The following is a 15,012-nucleotide window of genomic DNA, read 5'->3' on the forward strand; positions in this document are numbered from 1 at the left end:
TTCATACAGCTCTTATTTTAATAATTTACTGGAACATGATCGATGTGCCACATAATGTGCTACTTAAACATAATCTTGTTTTTCAGAATGTGTCTATTTTTTCACCATTGTAAGTATTGTTGAACTAAATATTTTTGTGGATGTGAGACCAAGGTTTTCAGGGTTGGTGACTCTGATCATGGGATCATTTTTCTTTGAGAAGCACACAGTCCTTAGAGTGGCCTCATTCTCAGCTTTTGCAGTGATGGACTATCATATTCAACTGAATGGCAAAGGTTTGATTAGACTGTGTAAAGAAAGGTTATTTTACCCATTCTGTACCATATGCAAGCCCTGTCCCAGTACCCGTACTGGACAGATATTCCACAGCTATATAGGAAAAGAGAGAAAGGAAGGAAGGAAGGAAGGAAGGAAGGAAGGAAGGGAGGGAGGAAGGAAGGGAGGGAGGGTGGAAGGAAGGGAGGGAGGGAGGGAAGGAGGGAGGGAGGGAAGGAGGGAGGGGAAGGGAGGAAGCATAAAGGAATGCAAGAAAATAATAAAGAGAAGAAAAGGAAAGAGGACAATAAAAGGGAAGGAAAGAGAAAGAAAGAAGGGAAAAAAAAACAAAGAGAGAAGCTAATTATAATACATCAAAGTGAATAAAAAGAGAAAGAAAGAAATCAGCAAACCCACTCTTCTTTGTAAGATTTCTAGTATTCCAAATTATACGTCTCTAGCCACAACCATACCTTTTAGACATCAGCTTAGCAAGTGGCAAAAATCACAAGATAGGAAAGATTCAACACATTCTAGTAACTGCCCCCTACCTGGGAAACTCCTATAGACCAGAGCCTCACATTTCAGAGAACACAGATCATGGCTAGCTTGGTTGCTGGCTTTTAGGCAACAACCACCTTTCTCTAGGAGAGCTAAATTTGCAAAAAAAAAGAGGAGCGAACGCCGTACGGTGGCAGCTTGCCTTGACAAGATAAAACACAAGCAAACTGAATTAAACAAGAATTTCCTTTTTAAAAAATATTACATTTACCCGAGGAAACATACCTAAAAATTCAAGGGGGAAATGGAAATATGCATTTTGAAAAGGTGTTGAAGGATGGCTAAACATGGTCGTTACGCAGCGACGTGCACATTCACAGACCGGGTGACCTCTGGCTGTTGTCAATGCATGATAAAGTTTATGCTATGCATGTTTGGTATTCAGAGAACCAAAATCTTGCCTTTACGATTTGGAAATGTCTGTCATTATCTTCACTGAACTAAACTTCTGATTCACTAAAAGTCCCCTTTTCCTTAGTGGCAATGCAATTGTAGCAGTCATTGAAAGAGCTGATCATTTACAGATAAAGTAAACATTTCACATTTGACCAGAATTGGGCATATTCATATAGAACGTTACTTTTTACTCTGTATAGAGACAGAAACTAATGAGTGGCAATATTTTGTAGTGGCAAATTGTCTTCTTTCATGAACGGAAAACCAAATAATTTATCATTGGTACAGTAATCGCTGATACTCGAAGAGTGTTGCTAAAAATGAGGTTTTCACAGTTGGTTTGAAAACTTCTTATATAATTTTTTATGTGTATTTCCTTACTTTAGGAAGGTAAAGGTTAATAGGTTTAATATTTTCACAAATTACCAACCAGTGGGTAAGAAGCAATACGATACTATAGTTCTCATAATACACTTTTGGATAAAAAATAAGGTCTTTTATGTTTCTATATTCTTGCTTTCATAATGGAGTGATAGTGGGGGAGTCTGAATGCTAAGGGAGCAGGACTTGCTGCAGTTCCCAGCAGAGGGTTGTGGTAGAGATGAATCTGGAAATCAGACCCCATCCCTGGAGAAGACCTACACCTGGACAGAGACAGTTCTGAACAAACTTTGAATGTGAGTGTCTGTCCCGAGCTCCCACCCTTGGCAGCACTCAGAGACACAAAACTGAGATACAGCCGTCAGTGAGTTAGCAACTGTGGCTCAGAGTTTTATATTGTGTTAGAGACAGAAGAAAAACGCTTGACCTACTTGGATCCGATAAGATGGAATCAGTTTTCGGCAGAAATTGATCACAACGGACTCCTTGGTAGCCTTCTTTGCACCTGAGAAAAGGGGTAAACGACAAACATATGCATGTGTTTGTGAATGGTTCGAGATTTCAACAAGCAAAGTAGCCACCAATTACATCACCGTGAGAACAGTACATTCATGCTTTTGTATGGCCTGGTTCAGTCTGTTTCTAACATTGATAGCAGGTGAATTTTAGTCATGTCTGTGTAAAAAAAACAGCACCACTTTGCTTTCATAGTTTTATAGGTAATATCTAATGAGCAAACTTAGTAGCAATGTAAGATGCCCTCAGAGCAGTATGAATAATGGTTACCCTCATAATTCTGCAGGATTCTTTAGGCAACACACTGGTCTCTAAAAGACGGCAAATACCCCTTCGGAAAGCATCATATTGCAAGTGTTATTTTCCTAACAAAAAATCATTTTCTAACGTGATTGATCAAATATTATCAGTAGATCTGGGCTGTTTATTTTCCTTGTGTTTTACTAGTTTGTTCATTTGCTAATTTTACCTTTTTTTTTTTTTTTAACTTAGCAATTCTTCCAGTCAGTGCCGCCTAACTGCTGGGTCAGAAATAGCAGCATTTATTTCAGATGCGGCAAGATCTGAAAGGCATCTATCTCTATGTGCAAGGCCTCCGTGCATTTTCTTTAAACTCACATTTTCCTCTCCTCATTTTTCTCTTTTATATTCAGCAAACGGGTGCAAAGTGCGTACTTTCTGCGAGGCAACTTTCCTAAGGTGGGTGCAATTTGGAGGCAGGGAATTTGCCTGAAAGCCCCTGCAATGGGGCATATCGCTTCAGCCCTGCCAGTCCACAGTCTTCTCACAGCTCGCTCAGTCAAGGCTGCTTGGCCGCCTCAGACAGCCTCAGCTCATCAGCGGGCAGTTCAAGGAACAAAATACAGCTGAGGCTCCGCACTCCTGCCTCTGAGCAGTCTCTGTAAGCAGGGAGGTGGCATTTAGTATATCTGCTTGAAGCTTAATCTCTCATGCTCAAGTTAAGCAGGAGCACATCCATTGTTGCTTGTGGGATGAATCTGTCCTACTTACTGAGGAGGAAATTGTGCTGCTGGCATAAAAATCAGATTTAAAAAACAATCCTCTGGTTGTTAGAAATCGACAAAATCAACAAAAGAATTCAAAGGGATTGTTCTGTCAGAGATGGGAGCCGTGGATTCTTTCTTCAGAATATGCTTTGTTTTCTGAGTGTAATAAACACTTTATTAGATAAAGTCTATTGCAACTGGAGCAGTCACAGTGAAAGGCACCTAGGTAATTTTTCTACCTTTCATTGTGAGCTGAACTGGAATGCAGGTAACGGGGCAGGCTCTCTTTAGCACCTTTTTAAGCCTGGAACGCTGGAGTGTATTTGGCAATTTTCCCTATAGATTGAGAACAAAGACTTCTGACATATGGACACCCCAAATACCCAACAGGCTATTGAGAGAACTTGCTTAAGCAGACACATATTTTCAGAACCTTTTTAAAAATTCATTTATTGCACTTGAAATAAAGCAGGCATGTCACTGGTTCGATAATGGTACAAAGTCAGAAAATACTTAAGACTGAAGCACATTTGTGATGAAGAAATAAATTCCTGTTCTCTGAAAGCTGCCCTAACATTGTTAGTTGGCCTTTATTCAAAATTACCTGAACCACAGTGTTTGGGTTTTCATTTTCTTGTAATGATGACTTAGGTGCTGGGTGGGTGCTGTAACATGCATTTATTTACTCCTGAGGTTTTTATTTCCAACATATGTGGGGGATTTTAAGCACACTTCACTCTTTGTATCTTCATTTAATATGAAAGTGGTATCCTAGGGAGATAGCTGCTTTTAAGGGGAAGTGCTTTTGTTTTGCTTTGCTTTTTAAGGGGTTTTTATCACTTAAAATGCATTATTCCGTTTGCGTGTGGAGAAGAAAATAAGGGACGATGTTTGAAATTTTTCTAGTCTTCAACTGATTTTCCATGACTTTGAGCCCACTCTGAAGTGTTCAGGCCTCATGGAGTATCAGGAAAATTGCACAGTGTGTTCCTTCATACTGCCTTCACACCTGTGTGCTGGTATGAAGATAAAAAAAGTGTGATGATGTTGGAGCAGCCTGGCCCAGGCTAGGAAACCTGCCGAGGGCTGTGACTGGCTATGCAGCAAAGCCCTGCTCCTTTGTTAAGGTGGCCGCGTCCCTGCTAATTGGTGCTGGATTTTCAGAATGACAAATTAAAATTTCCACTTAAAAATCACACGTCACCTTGGTAAGTTCAAATCCATCCAAATTGGAAGACAAAATGTGGCCAGCAGGTAAAGCCAATGAGGTGGATTGAATTTATGACACTGTTAAGGAAATAAAGTAAAAGAAAAAAATGTCTAAGATGCACTTCTGTTGAACAGATTGGGTTTGGCAGACCTTCTGACAGTGTGATAAACAGCACATCTTTTGAGAAATATCATTGCATGTTTGTTTTGGTTTTTGTTAGTTGTGGGGGGATTTTGAGACAATTTTTAAAGATTTTTTGTTTTCTGAGAGATACAGGTATATGAACAAGAGAAGTTCATATAACAGAAAGTTCTTTCTGTTTGTTCATCTTAATAAAGCATGACAGAATTAGTAAAATTATACAAGTACATGTGTAATCTTTAAGGGTAAATACACGTTTGGAAAAAAAAAAAGCACAAATCTTGCGTTAACCAGGTTAAATACTCTATTATTTTTCTACTCTGCATTGCTTCAAAGCTCCACTGAATTCATCCACTGCCTGTTCTCTGAATTTATTTATCCCTGAGAAGGCTTGCATCATAGAAATTTTATTAAAAATATCAGTGTTCCCTGGTGGTCTTAACAGGTAAGTTTTGCTTCTACAACTAGATGGCCAAAGAACAGGATTAGAATAGAAAAGACAGCCACGGTTTATAAAGAGTTGGGTAACGAAACTGGGAGAAGCATTATCCACAGCAGAACAACCACAAAGTCAACTCAGTCAGCAAGAGCTAAGAATTTTATTTTGAAAAAAAAATTAGTCTTAAATTCTGTGTGTTCACCTACTCTGAGATGAAGGACTTGTCACTTCAGAAATCAGTAAGTTCTTGATTGTGTTGTGTGTTTTGTTTATTTACAAATTTAAAAGGCAGTGGGGAAGGGCATCATTGAGGAGACAATGTCCAAAGCAGGGTAGGGCGGATGAGGGGTTGAAGAGAACCATCGTGTGGTAACCCTGAATAAGGGAAACTGGCCCCTGGCAACGAAGTGGGGTCAGAAATTGGAGATTCTGAGCCCAGTTTAAGTGTCAGCAAAGTACCTCTCTTGGTGAGCCTCAGGGCCAAATCACGAACCAGGTCCCTCCCTTTCCACAGGGATGGGGCCAGCTGTATATTTTCAAATGCAGACCTCACTTTTTCTACTCCTTACATCCTTCTGATTTGGTCCTCATGCCCCTCCCACTTGTTCAGCTGTACCTAAAATAACAAGCCACCCCTTCTATTCATGTTTTCCCCTTCTACATCATCCCTGAAGAAAAGCCCAGTTTTAGAGAAAAGTTTTAAAAGGCAATTCTTGGGCAAAAGAAAAGAGAATAATCCTGGCAAAGATAAGAAAATACAAAATGCATGACTGTCAGCTAGAAGCTAATACTTGATTTGTCTAGTGTGTTAAAGCAGAAGCAGTGACCCTAGCACTCAGCCTGGATGTGGAGGACCCCCAAGGAAGAGACCTTTTAAATGGTCAGCTCATTTGCTGATGTTCCCACAGAAATGGGCATCCTTTGGCCAGCTAAAAGTGGCTCCCATGGCCATCAGCCCACACTACTAACTTCAGACCATGCCTATCTCTTCTCTTACGATACTCACATGCTAATTTATTTCTTTGAACTCATTTTATGAATAGCAACAAATGAGAGCTAAGATTAATGACTTTGAGTGAAAATGAAAGAACTCTCACTTCTCACCAACAGCCTCCCTACATTTCCAGATTATTCTTCCATTTCTCCTGCTTCCTCCTGTTAGGAGAGCAAACCAACGCAAAACAAAACAAAAACAAATACCACAAAAACTGTCCCATTGGGGGAACTATACTATCCATCCTCTCAATCCTCATCTGTTGATTCCCTGGTCATTTACTCATTACTGGAAGATGTGATCATTGCTTCACCCCCTTCTTCTCCATTGCTACTCTGTCTTCACTGTCACAGTCTCTGTTATCTACATGGATTCTCAGCCAACACAATGTCTCTTATCACTTCTTCCTCAACTGTATCAGAATGATTAACAGTGTCGAGTTTATAGCCTCACTTCTTCACTTAGTATTTGCATGGATATACTTTACGCAAACCTTTTAATATCCCTGTTCCCCACTTTAAACCCGAACAAAATGGGAATGATACCAGGAAGGAGAAAAAATAAACAAGCACGCATGGTTGATATTACATACATGAATTTTGGCCATTCTTATGCTTAGGGACCTTCTACCTTGCGTATTTGCAGAGATGCATTTTACATAATTTACAGAGAGAAATATATGGAGGTTAGAAAAATGTTCAAATGTTTGCTTCAATCCTGGTGTAGGGCCAGGTCTCTGCATACATTTTAGAGAAAGTATACATGCTTCCTTCTTGGAAACTTAATTTTAGACATAAAATTCAAACTAGCAGAAATCAATTAACTTCACAAGAGAAATGGTGGCAAACTGTATGGTTTCTTTCCTGACTGTACCAACTTTTACTCATAGACCAAAAAATGGTAGTTACTCTTTGGTGTTACAGGAAAGTAGACACTTTGTCAGTGATATACAAGTCTGCCAATTTTAAGGGGCCTATTAAATGCTGATTTGATAAAAGAACAATCCCTCCAGTTTGGCAATTATCTCCTGCCAATTCTCCTCAGCCTCAATGTCAGCCCTTGGTTGGGAAAAATGGAAAAATCATCAGGCGTTTAAACATTACATTTGAGAGCAGGGTGGTTTGGAGAACAGCCTGGTTTTAAATCCAGGATCGGCTATTTACTAGCTGCTTAGCCTTCCTCTGCCTCCTTTTCTTCATCTGTAACTTGGAGATAATAATAGTTGCTCCCTCCTAGCATTATTATTAGGAATAAATAACACCTGTTGTTCATGGTAAGCACTCAACACGTGTTAGTTTTTTAAAAATATTCTTTGAATTTGGAATCATCATCCCAGCTTTTCAAGTGAGGAAACGGAGGTTCAGAAAGGTTAAGCATCTTGTTCCAAAATCACACAGCCAGTGAGTACTTGAACTAGGTACACACTCAGCTGGAGTTGACTTTAAAGTCCTTGCTTGATCTGTGGCACTTTCTGACATTCTTCATGGAAATTCAGTAGATACATAAATCATCGTTCACCCAGGTATCTTTCCTAAGATTAGTATTTAAAAATATGGTCCAAATATCATGAACTGAAGCCATGATTTATGGTAAGAATTAAAGACCTAGATTTGTAAGTTATTATCCAATTTCAAAATGTTCTTAAGCAAACCATGTCACAGAGGCTGGTCACTGATTTAAAGGCAAATGTCCCTAGCTTTGTGTTAATTTAAGGGGTATTCACTAACTATGGACCTTTAGGAGTACCACTCTTAAAGAACGACATTTCTTGATTGTGGACTGTCCTCAGTTTAATAAAAAAGAAAAAGAAAATGAAAAAAGAAAGAAAAAAAAAAAAAACCAGAAACAAAACAAACAAAAACAGAAGATACAGTTTCAACAAGGTGAATGAATTGCCCAGCATGGAAGAGATGGGGTGTTCTGGAGCCAGAATCCCAAACCAGGTCTCTATCTGAATGCAAATGTGTGCTGGGGGGACCAGAAACTTTTCTAGCTAAGGATCTGCAGCCTAGAGTTATAGGCTCAAAAATTATTAATGGTGTTAGAACAAATTCCCTTCCCTGCCACTCACTGCTGAAACTGAGATCTAGGTTTTGCTATGGAGAATACTGTGACACTGATTAAGGTGTAAGTTTTCTTTAGCTGAATTTAGAACTTAATTAAGTGGTCTTATTTAAAAGGAGCACTAATTAAGACAGCAAGATCTTTAAGTTAATCAACTGGAATTAAATTTACCTGTAGCCTGGCTGTAGGTACAGTCTTTCTAAAATCCTTTGAACTACAGATGGAAGAATTTAGAATCAGATTATTTTAAATTGCAGAGCAACAACTGTCTTCAAAGGCATGAGGGTCCTCCAATGTGTTATCAACAGCTTTCAAATAGATCACAAATTCCATGGCTGAGGAAACTGTTGCTTATGTCACTCACCTTACAACCATGATTATTCTTGCTAATGAAGCTATACCTGCAATTTTCAGAAAATGTAATAATTTTTAAAATTTCCCCTTAGCAAAGTTTGAATTCAAAAGTAGATGGAGGCCAATTACTTCATCATGAGTCTGATATGATTTCAGAAGTGAATCTGAAAGCATCTGCTCAAATTCAGGAGGTGTGTTGCATTCAGTTACTATTTGAGCCCTAAAGACGAAAAGGAAAAGAATGATTTCAAGTCTGAGACATTAAAAAAATATAAGAAACATGTGTTTCCTCAACTGCAAGTTCCTCTCAACCATGTGTAAACATTAGGTTCCTGGTCCAGCAGTCACCCATACACTTCATTGGTCAATTTTAGTACCAGAGGGACAGAACCTGTTTACATCATCCTCTTACTCCCATATATGGTAATTCACTTTTGAACAATCAGTGGCTAAGGAGTTCTCAGGTCAGTCTGAATAAATACCTTGGCCTTTATAGAAATTTCTGACCCTATCAAGAGCCTCACTCAGCCTTACTACTTCATTAACAAAATTAAAACACATAACATGAAGTGAAGGTACTGCGCAGCTTAGAGTGCATAGCAATAGAACCCAAAGCAGCTATGTGGGCTGAAAAAGCCATTCTATCTAACTTAGCTTTGATTTTTACTGCATCTAAAAGAAAAAAGAATCCCTTTTTAGGCTAAGAAGGTAAATGAAGAAGTAATCTATTGGCCTTCTTGCAGGAAGACTAATTTCAATATCACATTAGAGGTAGTAAAATAATCATTGTCTTTATTAAGAGCAAAAGGGTTAGGGAATAATAATGACAAGTGGAGGATAGATGGAATTTTGCTTTATAAATTCAAATTGAGAAAATGTTATGTTATTAGTTTCCTAGTATACATAAATTCTAACATGACGAACATGAGATTCTAGCTTTCAAGGGAGGTAGCCTGTTATGGTGGAAAAGGTATGTCCTATGGATGCAGAATGACCCCTAATTCTGCCACTTAGAGGTATGACAGAGGTCAGTGACTGACCTCTCTAAGGTCTCAGGTGCTCATCTCTAAGTGGGGTTATGAGCCTTGATTTCGTGTGTGCTCTGTGCACACTGCACACACACAGACATATGTTTAGTAATCAGAAAATTTAGGCAGATAATTAAGGTTCTAACATTAAAGTCAGAGGACAGTCATGCTCCCTTCCCCCACTTCTTCAGTTAATTCAAAGTTCCCATGACTGCCTTTGATGGTTCCCAGCCAACAATGGACCGGGATTTATTGTCCCAACTACTCCCTATGATTCCTCTTTATTCTTTTCACTTAAGATGTCGCTAAGATTGTGAGATTAGCCAATCACAGACTTTCTCTGAGGCTTAAGGTTCAACTATTAGCAGATTCCTTCACTTTTCTCTCTCTACTTTCTTGAAATTAGAAGTGTAATTGACTCACATGTTGAGACTAGTCAGTGGAAGAAAAGTGACGACCGTCTTTCCCAGCTCACAGTTCAGCGAGAAATGTAAAACTGAGACAGAAGGAAAACATGCTAAACTTGCCATTTTAGTCAACTTGGGCTGCCAGAGAAACATATCACAGACTGGGTGGCTTAAACAACAGAAAATTATTTTCCCACAGTTCTGGAGACTAGAGGTCCAAGATCAAGGTGTCAGCAAGGTATGCGTCTGGTGAGGGCTCTCCCTTTGGGTTGCAGATGGCTGCTTTCTGTTACCTCACATGGTGGAGAGACAGAGATTGATCTGGCTCTCCCTCTTCAACCTCTCTCTGCCACTTCTTCGAAGGCCACCAATCCTATCAGAATAGGACTCCACCTGTATGGTCGCATTTAACCTTAATTATCTCTAAAAGACCCTATCTCCAGATACAATCACACTGGAATTTAACGCTTGAACATACGAGTTTTCAGAAGACACAATTCAGTCCATAACCGTTACTAAGCTGGGTAACATAGCTATAGAGTAGCAAAGACCAGAATTTGGATTCTCCCGTATTTAGGGTTTCCAGATAAAATAGAGAACACCCAGTTAAATCTGAATTTCAAACATATTGTTTTTACATCAGTGTGTCCCACATGTAATATGTGGGACATACTTATACTAAAAATGTATTCATTATTTATCTGGCATTTAAATTTAACCGGGTGTCCTGTATTTTATTCCCTAGATCCGGCAGCTGTACCTACATGAGAGTAAAAGCATCTGAATAGTCAGAGAAGTAAGAACCATCAATAGGAACACCTAGATTAAAGTTAATGTATAATATTTTTGCTATCACTATATCTTGTTCTGATAAATTTAGCAATCTCTTGTTTTAAGGATAAGGAGCCTGGGCACATTACATTTATTTCTATCAACCATGCAAGGGACATAATGAGCTCACAGAGTCTGGAGGAGGAGAATAGGAATTTCAATAGCTAGCTCTGAAATGGCCAAAGCGCTGAAAGGCTACTTCCAGAATGTGGTGAAGATCAGATGAAGTAATGTTGTTTGTAAACGTTAGGTGCAGATCTGTGACTTGATCATGTGAATCACTAGCTACTCTTTTGCATAAATTCTGAATAAACTGTAAGAGCATCCTGGCCAGGAGCCCAAGTAATACCAAAGGAAGAAAGAGGGCCCATTCTCCCTCCTTCATTCTGCAGCTCACTTTACTTAGGATCATTTCCATACTGAGGCACTCACACGCTGTTGAATTTGAAAAGCGGTGAACACAGATGTGGAATACAGGGCAACGCTAACCTAAAATCAAAGACACAACATAAGAAGAGGCTCCTCTGGAGGAGTGTGATGTCCTTTCTGGAATTCACTGCTCTCAGAAGGAGACAGTGAGAGAGCATGATATCAACAAGAGATCAAACAGACCAGCCTTGTTCCTTGCCTGGGTAGTGTGGGTGATTCCTGAAGCAAAGCCATACACAGCTTGATAAGGAAGAGTGAAAAGAAAAGAAATCTGAGACATACATCTTATTTAAAAGGCATCTTTATGATTGGCATTAGAAAGCAGAGAAGGAGCTCATTAGCAAAAGAACTGATAAAACCACTCACAGCATGCTTCAAAATGAAGCGGTAATAATTATTGCCTCTCTAAGAAAGGGGGCAAAATACCCACAAAATGTCATTCACAAATCTGTTTGCAGACATCACAGAGCAAGCTGCAAAAAGTCCCACAGCTTTCAGATTTAATTAAGTGAAGAAAGCAAAAAAAAAAAAAGACTCTTACAGCTCACATGCCTGGATCATAGAAATTCTACGTGAAACATGATTTTTTTAAAAGCCATTTTAGAAACCCCTAGAGTTTGCTGAACCCTCATTCAACAGCATAATTTCCCCTGTTTCTCCCAGGATATTGTACAATCCACGAATGGTGCAGCGTTTCTGCCGGCTAAAGGAAGTGGGCAGCTTTGATCCGAATTACAATAATATATCTCCTTTGTGTGATAAATGATTTACTGCTGAGGATAAATGGATATAATCTTTCATTATGTATGACATTCATCAGCAACAAGGAAGCTTTGGACTGAATGGAAAGTGATTTCATATTAAAAGCCTCATGCAACTCAGACTGAGATGAAAGTGGGGTCTTGCCTTGAAAAAAAAAAAAAAAAGGCACAGGCTTGTAAGTTTAAATGGATGCTCAGTCTAATATAATTGTTACTGTAAGTTTGAAAATCTGTTAGGAGGAAACCAGGGAAATATGTAACTAGATCAACCTCAGTTTTGCACAAAAAAGCCCCATTTCTTAACCATATTATTCTACTTACTGAAATGTATCATTAAGTCTAACTTTGAGAACTGAGTGTAGTGATAGAACCAGGTAGGGAGGAGGGAGTAGAAGTGGGGGGTTGTGTAAGTGACTTAAATTCCCATGATTATGGAAAGTCAATGTATCATAACTAAAGTAGATAAAGAAACAGAGGCTTAATATGTTATTTAGAGATATGAAGTTAACAAGCAGGAAAATACCAAATGAAAATGGTTTACTAAGCACGTCCAAGTGTTTGGGGAGGGGTGCATGTTGGGGGAATCGGGCATGGGGAATTAGTGCAAAAGGATAAGATCAAGGCTGGTGGCTTTTCATTATAAGCACATTTGTATTTTTTATTTAAAAAATATATACACTTAGATGATGAAGTCATGTAAGTAGAGCAAATCATTTAATTTTAAAAATGATTCAGGGCTTCCCTGGTGGTGCAGTGGTTGAGAGTCCGCCTGCCGATGCAGGGGACACGGGTTCGTGCCCCGGTCCGGGAAGATCCCACATGCCGTGGAGCGGCTGGGCCCGTGAGCCATGGCCGCTGAGCCTGCACGTCCAGAGCCTGTGCTCTGCAACGGGAGAGGCCACAACAGTGAGAGGACCGCGTACCGCAAAAAAAAAAAAAACACTGGTCGCCAGGGGTTGGGTTGGGGGTTAAGAAATGAATAGGCAGAGCACAGAGCATCATCCAGTGCTCTTCCTGCTATTTCACATTTCCTCTTAAAAAGAAAAGAAATTCCTAAATCTACATGCTATCTCTGATGCCAATGTTTTAGTCATTCCAGTGAAAGCATATGTTTTGTTGGAGATCAGTCAGCACAGTACAACTGGCTAGAGTTCTGGTAACCAAGCAAGGTCAGGAAGAGGTGGCGATATCAATGTCCCTAGCTTGGACAAGATCAGATAGTGAAATATGTTCTAAAGCTGAATGTCATATGGAAAGTGGGAAAATAACACAATGGCACGGGTAAGGATGGGTAAGCTAGAGAAGACATAGGAGGGGGGATATTCTTCCTAATGGTGACATGGGTAAGATTCTTGACCTTTAATTGAAACGAAGGAATATGCAATCTGGTACAGGTAGGTTGACAAAAATTAAGGAACCGTCCACAGTCAGCAAATTCAAAATAGAATTCAAAGGAATGTTATTTAACTGGAGTGTTTGGTAAGTTGAAATAGAAACTCAGTAGGTGAGCAGTGACTTGAAATCGATAAAATATGATTATGTTCTAAAAAGAGAGAGAGAGATTCAGTTAATCAGGTTATGGGTGATGTATCTGATATTCCTGTATGTGTTTTACCTAGGAATAAATCCAGGAGAAAGTGCTATCAGAAAGCGCTTCTGCATCTTGTAGTGTAATGGATAAGCAATCTGGGCTCCTAGAAGACTTCCTCTGCTCAGAGCACAGTGCTGAGAGATTTACAAAGGTTAGACAAAGTAATCCTCAGGAAACTGATAAAAAGGAGATGGGGTTAACACTCTTTTATAGATGAGGAGATTGAAGTTTTAGAGAAATTAACTTCTGTGTCCCAGGACACATGGAAAGTATGTGTTAGAACTTGGATTGGACAAGTTAAACCAACACTAGAGATCGTATTTATTTCTCTACCCCGTGTCGTCTGTGACTGTTCAGATTGTGTTATGTATCTATTTAAAGGGCTCTACTTCATTAACTACTTTTTGAGGAGGAGAGGACCTATCATTTTATGCTTATGGTACGAATAAAGATAAAAGCGAAACTAAGAGTTTAACGATTTGCCCACAGTTATATCATGGCATAACTGAATTAACTTGAAAAAGCGTAAAAGAAAAATACAGTGATATTTAATGTGGCTTTTTTTTAAAAATGTAGACTCAATAATATATTATCACATTCTAATCTCTCAATTCATATGCTCATTCAAAATTATATATATTGAGAAAGAAAAAGTTGGTATATCTGAAAGCGGAAACCTCTTTAAATATTTGAAACCAGGAAATTTAATAGACGATTGATCACATGAAAGAAAGGGTAAGAAGCTAAAGGAAGAACAATAGGGTCACACAGGAATTGACAACAACATGAAATCACTCTCACCCCTAGGCTGAAGGGATAAAGTCTGAGTCCAGGAAACTAGGATAAATCCAGTGGGTCCATCAGACCAGAGCTGGAACCCTAAATGAACCTAGCTGCTGCTGGAAATAAACCGGGAAACAGAGAAAACAGAAGGTAGAGAGAGAGAGAGAGAGAGAGAGGAAAAAATAGAACAGGAAATAGAGTCCTGCCTTCCAATTTAGTGCTTCCTACCAGCCAACTCCACTCAGAAGCCATTGGTCCAGACAGCCTAAGAAATGTGGTTCTGAAATAGAGAAAAGAATAAAAGATGGGCAGAGTATAGATGTAAAGCAAACAGGTAACCGATCAGTTGAGTTGGTTATACATGGGGTACACACTCTAGATAGCACACAATTAGGTATATATCCACATATTTATACCTATATAACACAAACACCCATGCAATTTAACACGAGCAGCAGCAGGCCATTATCCCCAATCATTCTAGACAACAGAAATCTTACTAAACTTGTAAAAACTATACTATTAAGCCTTTGCATCAGTCTTCACTAGGAATCTTCCCTACTCTTTCCAATCTACACCCACCTCTACCACAAACACTCACGGGCACCTAAATGCACATGCACGGGCCCAAACTCTCCCGTTCACATCCTGCTCACAGCACCTTGAAGGGTATAATTCACCCCTCTGGGCGCTCATTTCCTCCTCTGCCAACAGGGCTAATCGCCCTGGCCTGGTGCACAAAAGAGAGCCGTACCTATTAATTTACGTAAAGCTCATAAACTCTCGTGAAGATGAAAAGCTCTAGTTTTCTCATTCTGTTCCTTTGCTTCAAATAAAAAAGCTACCTTATATAAAGGTTTCTGG

The 15,012-nt window shown here is 39.3% G+C and overlaps 1 protein-coding gene across 10 annotated transcripts in view; it reads right to left on the reverse strand.

Annotated features, from left to right (window-relative positions):
* The window catches only part of NRG3 (neuregulin 3), a 1,064,106-nt gene that overhangs the window by 247,606 nt on the left and 801,488 nt on the right, over positions 1–15,012 (reverse strand). For all 10 annotated transcript variants that reach the window (XM_060285922.1, XM_060285923.1, XM_060285921.1 and 7 more), the window contains exon 3: positions 2,025–2,098. In XM_060285922.1, the coding sequence (XP_060141905.1) occupies positions 2,025–2,098 (74 nt within the window). The remainder of the gene's footprint in view (positions 1–2,024; positions 2,099–15,012) is intronic.

This window comes from Globicephala melas, chromosome 16 (assembly GCF_963455315.2).
Source record: "Globicephala melas chromosome 16, mGloMel1.2, whole genome shotgun sequence".
Taxonomy (NCBI): domain Eukaryota; kingdom Metazoa; phylum Chordata; class Mammalia; order Artiodactyla; family Delphinidae; genus Globicephala; species Globicephala melas.